This window comes from Gracilinanus agilis, chromosome 2 (assembly GCF_016433145.1).
Source record: "Gracilinanus agilis isolate LMUSP501 chromosome 2, AgileGrace, whole genome shotgun sequence".
NCBI lineage: Eukaryota > Metazoa > Chordata > Mammalia > Didelphimorphia > Didelphidae > Gracilinanus > Gracilinanus agilis.
The window spans coordinates 636990099-636999752 of record NC_058131.1 but is presented as its reverse complement, the minus strand read 5'-3'; the positions used below and the strand labels follow the sequence as shown (position 1 = coordinate 636999752).

Here is a 9654-nt window from a genome sequence, read left to right as displayed (position 1 = left end):
AAAGGCCCCTTTTACATTTTCTCATCTACTTCATTTTTTTTAAACCCTTGTACTTCGATGTATTGTCTCATAGGTGGAAGATTGGTAAGGGTGGGCAATGGGGGTCAAGTGACTTGCCCAGGGTCACACAGCTGGGAAGTGGCTGAGGCCGGGTTTGAACCTAGGACCTCCTGTCTCTAGGCCTGACTCTCACTCCACTGAGCTACCCAGCTTCCCCCTCATCTACTTCATTTTTGAGAAAGATATACATAACATTTTTTATAACTTGCTCCCACTGTCACCCTCACCCTAGTCAGGTCAGCAGCCTGGGACCTTAGTCTATGAATGTTAGGTAAGAAGAGCAGAAGAGATGTAAATTGTTTAGTTAAAGGCTATTATCTGAAAGTCTTCATTCATCTCATTCCTGTTCTTATCTAATATTCAAAGGCTGAGTTATTATAGGCCATTTTCAGAATAAAAATAATTCATATTCAACAATATTATTATTTTTTAACTTACTTCACTACATCAAATGTGAGTTTGACATGAGCTCTGCTGTCCACTTGTATTTCCCAAGAACAGACTATATTTGTAGGGTATTTCTTAGGGTACCAAGGACTGGAAAAAGAGCCTGAAGAATTTGTGAGCAAACCACCACAATGGAAATTTTCATCTGCAAAAAATATGGAAGGAATCACATTAGATGACCTTTATGTGCTTTGTTTATTATTGGTTGTGTGGTATTTTCAAGTTCCCTTATCTATAAAATGGTGATAATAATTCGTACTATTACTCATCTCTTGGGGTTCTTGTGAGAAAAGTGCTTTGCAAATCTTAAAGCATTATCTAAATTTATTATTATTATTATTGATAATTTTTGGATTAATGGAAAGGATTGTAAGTCAGGATCCCTAACTCTATTGCCAGCTGTCATACTTTCTGTGCCCTCATTTTATCAAGGGTCTGTATAGATGGTAATGGTTACACCATTAATAATGTAGGACTAGGACCTGAATCTGTGATTTTTACTGAGGTTGGAAGTTTATGATTAGGAGAATGTTGCAACCTCAAGTCTCAGAGAACTGCTTACAGCACTGAGAGTTTAAGTGACTTGTCTGGGGTCATAAAGTCATTAAGGATCAGAGGCAGAATTTGAACCCAGGTTTCTTGGCTCCAAAGCAAGCTCTCTATCATCTATACCATTCTTCAACAGTTTCATGAGGGTAGTTATATAAAAAATTTTAAAAGTTAAAATTAGACAGGGAGTGTTATAGATAGGATAGAAAACTCAAATTATTAGTCATGAAGATCTCAGTTCAAATCTTGCCTCTGACATTTTCATTCTCTTACACAATAGTCAAGCTACTTAACTATACCTCAATATATTTCTTTATAAAATGAGAATTGTAGTAATGACACATATAGATATCTACCTCCTAGGATGTTGTAAGCATTAAATGAAATAAGGAAATAAAAATATCAGTTATTAAAATGTTATATATGTAAGATTTTATTTTGTATTCAGAAAGTATATGGACTAAGTGACTGCTTACACCCCTTTCTACAGATATACACACATATTTAAATATGATATACTCTATATCTTATATCTTCTAAGATAAAAAATTAAAACACATTTGTGTTCAGCATTGCATTTTTAACAAAGTCTTTGATTGGTCTGGATTATAATCATAACCTCTCATGTCCACCTGCATAAAGAGGAAAGAATACTGATCTAGAACCTTGGGGATGCCATGAGTTGAAAAACAAATGGTGGCTTAAACTTGTAATCTCTGCTGTCAGGAAGGCTGAGGTAGAAGATTTCCTGAGTTTAGGAGTTCTGAACCCTAGTGGCATAAGCCTGTCTTATATTTATACCAAGTATGGTGTTAATTTATTTAACCCACAGGGGCAGTGGGCCTTCAGGTTGCCTATAGATGAGCAAACTATGTCAGGTTGAAAACAGAGAAAATAAAAGCTATTATGTTGATCATTAAGGGGATAAGAGAGAGAGACAGACTTAAAAAAAAGTTGACTGATTACAAAAAACAAATAAACTGGCAGTAATACCTATTGGTGGAGACTTGTCATCCAGGTCTGTAAAAGAAACAGAAAAAAAAACTATCATGAAAAAGGATTGTTTTAGTCAAATGGTTCTTTTAAAATACAATTCACTCAAAAAATATTGGACCCCTCTCAGAATTAGGGCTAGTGTTTACTTCTCTATGTCCTATTGACTCATCGGGTAATTAGATCCTTTCCAAGGCTCTTCATATCTTGGACTTCGCAAAGCATTTTACATTGCACTTTCTCTAATATATGCATCTTGTATTATTATATCATAGCTATTTGTGTACATTATAATTGCCTTCTAAACTCCATGAGGGTAGACACCATACTTTATTTATTTATACTCTTTCCTCCAGCACCTAGCATAGATCTATGCACATAGAAGGGGCTGAATAAAGGATTGTTGAATTGAAAATGCTCTGGATTTGAAATCAAAGCAATGGATTTTAATCACAGTCTTATGAATTTTCTATATCACTCTTGGCTAATAATTTAACTTCTCTGGATTTCAGTTTCTCCATCTAAAAACTGATCGGGTTGTACTGGAGGATTTCTTGTGTTTATTCTAGCCTTATGATATAATGAATAAAATATGGTAGTCTACTTCTTTTTGGGGAGCTACAAGGTGCCATGGAAAGGATGTGAAGTCAGGATGATCTGAGTTCTAATTTGACTCATTTGCTTATTGTGTGATTCTGGACCAATCACTTAATTGCTATCTACCTCAGTTTCCTCAACTGTAAAATGAGGACTCTGGAAGAGAGTGACGTCAATGACTACACAATTCTACCTCATTTAAATCCAACTCAGGGGCAGGCCAAGACATCACTTTTGTGACATTATTGGTCCTCTTTGAAAATGAAAATGAACAACAACAATAAAATAGGGACCATAATAGCACTTACCTTCCAGGATTGTCATGAAAATCAAATGAGATCCTATTTATAAAGTACCTTAGAACAGTGCCTAGAATACAGCAGGTGCTTTGTAAATTCTTGTTTTCTTCACCTAGTATAGCATTCTGCACACAGTAGGCAGGCAGATATTTAGCCAGTTCAGAAAATTCCAATGACTTTATGGTGTTTTTAATTTCTGATACATTAGTATTTATCTACATTTCATTTGGCTTAGGATCTTAGAAAGATCATTGGCTTCAGGATTAAATAATTCATTCATATTTTGGGAGCCTCTCAGGTAACCAGCCCCTCTATCCCTGCCTCAAAGGAATACGCTACATAAGCAAATGATACCTGTTGGTGATGATTGAGTGTGGCCATCGACAGCTGCTCAGATGCAGAAGATAGGAGAGCCAAAATGAATGAAAGAGTAAAACAGTTAGATAACAAACATCATATAATTTTCATGATAAAAACGGTTTCTGTTGAATCACTATGAATGGAGATAGTCATTATGATCAATGACTACTTATGTTCAAAAGTCTATGAACCAACCCGAGTTGCTAGTTAGTGAATAACAACTACAAGTTTTAGTACTCAGGTCAAGTAAGAAGGCAAATTCAGTTGGAGTAGAAGGGTAGTGGGGGTGGAAGTAGAAAGCTCAGACCTCAGGATGCCAGGCTCTGCAGGAGATAGACCTAAGAACCCTAAGGCATAAGAATAAAAGAGGGTCAACAGAGTAGGGCTAAGCCACATGGAATGTAGTTTGTTTTGATAGAGGAAAGAAATGTAGTTTCCTATTGTATTTAATTGGACAGTAAGGTGGCACAATGGATAGAGTATTGGGTCTAGAATTGGGCACACCTTTCTGAGTTCAAATCCAGCCTCAAACTTTTGTAAGCTACATGACCCAAGGCAAGTCACTTAAACCTGTTTGTCTCAGTTTCCTCTTCTGTAAAATGTACTGGAGAAGGAAATGACAAACTATTCCAGTTTCTTTGCCTTGAAAATCCCAAATAAGGTGATGAAGACTTGGACATGACCAAAACCACAATAGGTACTAAGTACAGTAGTTTCTATTTCCTAAAGGAGTTTCTAAATTTCAGTAATCTGAGGTCAAACCCTGATGACCTTCCCAAGGTACAGTTCTACTTATGAAGATACCAGGTTGAATTTTCCCTCACAGGTTTGATAATGGTACAGCTAGAAATAGAACACTATTTGTATGCAAAAATGATGTCATCTCAGGAAATAGAATGAGCAGGAGCATCACTAGCTGGGCAAGAATGGCCATACAGTTTAACATATTCATTTAGAACTATTAGGGATCATTATCAGTAAGACAACACTGTGTAGAAAAAGACGTCTGATTTGGCATCAGAGGACTTGGGTTTGACTCCCAGCTCTGTCATTTGTTCTTTGTGTGACTTTAGGCAAGCCATCTTTCTCTGGGTCTCAGTTTCTTCATCAATCAAAAAGGGACTTGGACTGGAACCTTTCCAGCTCCTATGAATATCTTTCAAAATAGATAGGAATGATGGCAAAGTAGAGGGATTCTGCATTCTAGGAATTTGTAGGCTTTGGATATTTGGTAATTCCCATTCAACCATCACCAACCTGTTAACCAATTCATTCAAACTGAGTGTTGGTATAAGACATGCTATATGAAGTCTTAATATAGTTGACACGATATACAAAGGGCCTAGGATAATATTAGTGAAGGGAAACTCAGTGTGAGAATTCCTTCAACCAATGTAGAGCATAACTTTTGATGTAGTCCATGTTTTAAAATGTTATTTGAAGAGTATAGAAGTTAAGTAACTTCTCACAGGCCACTTGAATCATTTTAGGAAAGTCAAAAATCCATAGCACTTAAGAGAAAAAAATGGAGCCAAAGATGGTGATACAAGATAAATAGAGCATACCTGAGCAGATGACACTGGCATCTTCCTGGTGACCACAGTTATGGGAGAACCAGCCATTGTGCATACACTGCCACACTTTGGCTTCATTTCCAATGCAATTCACATCATCCAGAATTATGGGTCCTGAACCTCCCACAAAGTGGTTTTGTCCTGGTGCAGACAGAGCTTGTCCACAGCCCATCTGTTGGCATACAACTTGGGCATCTGTCAAGTCCCAGCTGTCATCACACACTGTTCCCCAGGTGCCATTATGGTACACCTCTACACGACCTTCACACCTGTGACTTCCATTCACCAATCTCAGGGATATATCTTAAAAATAATAAAAAAAAAGATGGGCAAGCTATAAACCTGATTCTATGGCACCATGGACTTGGTTTCTAGAAAAAGAATACTAAAATATATAATAAAAATAATACGAAAGCAAGCTAAATACTGTATTATTATAAAGAACAATCTTGTCCCTAGATAAAAGCTGAGGAAATTCACCTCCCTCCTTTCGCTAGAAAGGTAGGAGCCTACAGGTAGAATGTACATATGAATATGTGCATCACATATAATAACTGTTGGTTGATTTTGTATAACTTTTTCTTTAAATCCAACCTCTGATGGTTACTATCAGCATGACTTCAAATAAATCTTTTTAACTTCCTTAGCCTCAATTTTCTCATGTGTAAAATGAAGGAGCCAAACTAGATGGATTCTGAAGTCCATTTTACTTCAATATCTATAATCTTTTTGCCAAATGGAAATTTTCAATGCTAAATTTTTAGACTATTTTTTCATCTATAGCACTTTTTTCCATTCCCTAGGGAAGGAAATGCCTATAAGACTATTCTTCCCCTCAATACACAGAGACTTACTCACGACCACCTTCTCTGACCCTTTCTGGAAACAAATAATCACCATTTGTGGAGGGGAGAAGAGATTATTAGTACATTTAGGTGCAGGGTTTCTTGTGCAAATTCCAAGATGTGTCAACAAAGGAACTGTTTCAGACTAAATTTAAAGAATTATTCTCTCTTAAAAACAAGGTGCCAGCCTCATAGATAACCTACCATCTTCTTTTTCACCTTGCTGAATAGAATTAAACATTGCAGAGAAGCCAGTGTTGGTGATCATAGAGTCGCTTCTGAACACAACTGTTAATTTGTTTGAAGAAGAGATAAATGTGAGCTCTTCCCCAGCACAGAATCTCCCCATGGACAGGTGGGCAACTTGCCATCCATCAAAGACTTCAATAAAGTCATAAGGGCAGCCATAGATATCTTCTAGTCTGAGGAGGTAAATGCATCATTGTCAGTTTCTCACTGTTATGGTCTAAAGACCACTTCGAATTCAAATCAAGAAAATATAAGAATACTCAAAATAAACATTCTGATTTTTAAAATGACCCTTTACCTTGGGAAACTCACATCTCTAAATTCTTTCTTAAATATTATATTAAAATTCTTTGGTTCAATCCTTAATAAACAAATATTTTAAAAGTACAAACTAATGGCATAGCTAAAGGCATTGGGGATATTAAGGCATGCTAATGGCTAAAGGCACTGGGAATACTAAGATAAAAGGGAAATGGTTCCCATACACAAGGAGCTCTCACTGTAATGGTTACCCCAGGGGAGGCAGCATGAGTAGGTCCCCAGATTCTTAGATCATCTGCTCAGATCTAGAAGAAAATGGGTGGGTAACATGTATCTCTTATAGCCTCTTTAACTTGGAATCTCTCCTTTATTTGAGCATCATAGATCAACACCAAACAAATATTTTCATTCCATGGATTTGTAGTAGTACAGAATAAATTACTGTTAACCACATTCATAGGCCTTGATATATTCCCTATCCAGGTAAAAGCAAAATATTCATGAATCCTTTCCCTCCACTAGTATTCTATCTATCTATCTATCTATCTATCTATCTATCTATCTATCTATCTATCTATCTATCTATCATTCTATCTATCATTCTATCATCAATCTTTCTTTATCTATCCATTTATCAATCTATTATCTATGAATATATTTTTCTATCATTTATCCATTTATCAATCTATTTCCATTATCTATCATCTATTTTTCTATCATCTACCAATCTATCTTTCTATCATCTATCCATCTATCATTTATTATCTATCATCTATCTACATATGTATTTATATCTCTATCATCTATCAATATGTCTAATATCTATTATCTATATCCATCTGTTTGTCTGTTTACTGTCTGCCTCTACCTGCCTCTTTTTTGTTTATATATTCATTGCATTTTGAAGGCAACTATTTTATAAAAGTAAACCATAGCTGAAAGAGTGTAGTATATGGGTACTAAATACAGATTAAAGTCAATGAGTAGAGTCTAAGGAAAGATTATGGGATCAGACAATTAAGAACTGAAAGGGATCTTAATGATTATCTAGTCTAATTTCCTCATGTTGCATAATTGGCAAAATCAGGAGTTGAACTCGGGTCCTGTGACTCCTACTTTAATGCTTATTCCACTGCATATAGCATTTTTTTAATATTTGAAGATGTTTGGGGAAAAATTGGAGAAAGGAAAGAGAATTTACTGTGATACAGTTTGAAAAAATAAAGCCAAAAAGGAAACTTAGTATTACTAGGGAAAATAAAAATGGAAAAGCTATCAGAGAAAAAATAAATTAATTTTCAGTAAACTATGAAAAATGAGGGTGAAATAATCTTTTGTAGAATTTCTAGATAAACACAAATTTAAATTTTGAAAAAAATTTTTTTCCCATGGAGAAATCTAAGTATATTTAATAAAAATACTGATTCCAGTATAATCTGAAGGTTGGAGAGGTGATGATTTTAGGTTGTTTACTTACTTCAAACTGGGGATCTGAAGTTCTATGCGGAATTTCTCCTCCACATGTATAACCCACACACATTCTACATTTGTGGGATAGTTTCTAGGATACCAAGGGCTAGAAAATGAGCCTGAAAGCTTTGAGATGACTCCACCACAAGAATTACTTCCTCCTACAAAAAAATTGAAAAAGGAAATCAAGTTTTATTTCTATGCACTCCTTATATTGTCACCTCAAACTATCCATGAAAAGATGAGATAGATACATGTTATATTCATGCTAATTCATAGTTTTGGAATTGGCAGGTTAGGAAGATGGTTTAGTTATGAATCTTTGTAGGCAAATCAAGGAGATGGATATAAGGGCACTCTGTGTGTGTGTGTGTGTGTGTGTGTGTGTGTGTGTGTGTGTGCGCGCAGGCCAGAGGTGGAAGATTGGAAATATCCATGGAAAATGGAAATTTTATGTACCTTGATACTAGCCTGGCATGTTCATGAACTGAGACATCATGGATGACATCATACTAGCTGTCTTCTACTTCACAAATAGTGTTCCTAATCCTCAACCCCAACAGACTAACCCTACCTAGAATTATTCCACACTCCCAAACCTCTCTCAATCCAGTCATATAAAAACATCCCTTGCTTTCTCATCAACCTTAGATTTTATAGTAAGGGGCATGAAGGGGAATTTGTTTTAGGTCATTTAATTCACTCACTCCTTTGCCCTTATAACCGCCATTTGAATTTTCGTTTGAAGAAGGAAATCTACTCTGCTTTTAAATATTCTAGAAACAGTTTTCAATTAATACTATCATAGGGAAGGGACAGGCTTTTAACAGGAGAGAATTACCTTTGGGCATAGGTGATGGTAGAAATGAAAAAAAGAAAGAAAACAGGTAAGAATTTAGAATTAAAAAAAATTACACTTAGTCCGGGTTAAGATGGCGGCAGAGTAAAAAGCAGCGCTTAACCTCTCCTGACTGAAACATACAGGACTTCTCAAGGGGGCATAAAAACAAACCCAGTCGAACGGAGGGACCCCACAACAGGGTGCAGCGTGGAAGGTACGTGGAATCGGGACATTTCCATGCTATAAAGGGGTGAAACAGCTCTCACTAAATCGCTAGCTGAGCAACCAACTCCCCCCCCCACACACACACACCACCTGCAGCGCCAAAGCCAGGTCAAAAGAAATAGAGCAAGTTTGGGCCACCCATTGAGTCATTGGCAGCTCCAGGGTCTGTTCCTGAGAGCGGCAAGATTTGGGACCCCAAAAAGCTAAGGAACGCACACAGACTCTGAGCGTGGATGTGGAGCGCAGGCGCGGGTGGAGACGCGGGCAGAGGCAGACACAGGCGGGAGCGAAGGCTCTGAAACCCTGAGTGGGGAACCAGTGCAGACGGGTATACGACTGTGGAAGCAGCAACCTGAGACTTGGAAAGGAGCCTCCTGCAGAGGATCAAGTAAGAGGGTCCACCAGGGGGCTTGACCTTGGAAAAAACCAGACCTCAGACCTCAGGAGCCAAAAAGACCACAGACAAACCCTGAGCGAGAGGATAAAGCTAAGAAGCTGCTGGGCTAACAATGGCTACCCAGAACCAGGAAGTCCAGAAGAGAGAGAAAAAGATTAAGAACAAGAAAAAGAAATCTTTAACACTCAACAACTTTTACACAGAGAAAATCCAGACTACCGAGCAATCAGGAAAGGAGAAAAAACAAGCAATCACATCCAAACCATCCCAAGATAATCAAAACTGGTCACAAGCTCTTGAAATGTTCAAAACTGAGATGACGAGAAAGTTGGAAAAGATTTGGTCAGAGAAATGGGAAGTAGCTCAAAAGGAAATCAGGCAAGAAAATAACAGTTTAAAAGGCAGAATTTCGCAATTGGAAAGTGAGGCAAGTCAACTGAAGACCAGAAATGACCAGATTGAAAAGGAAAACCAAAAGATTATAGCC

At 37.0% G+C, this 9654-nt stretch overlaps 1 protein-coding gene across 1 annotated transcript in view; it reads right to left on the bottom strand.

The window, feature by feature from the left end:
* Positions 1-494: 494 nt before the first annotated feature.
* The window catches only part of LOC123234276 (putative DMBT1-like protein), a 44844-nt gene continuing 35684 nt past the window's right edge, over positions 495-9654 (bottom strand). Inside the window, exons 11-13 of the mRNA XM_044660197.1 lie at positions 4871-5182; positions 2050-2076; positions 495-652 (exon numbers count right to left, since the gene is read on the bottom strand). Of these exons, the coding sequence (XP_044516132.1) occupies positions 495-652; positions 2050-2076; positions 4871-5182 (497 nt within the window). The remainder of the gene's footprint in view (positions 653-2049; positions 2077-4870; positions 5183-9654) is intronic.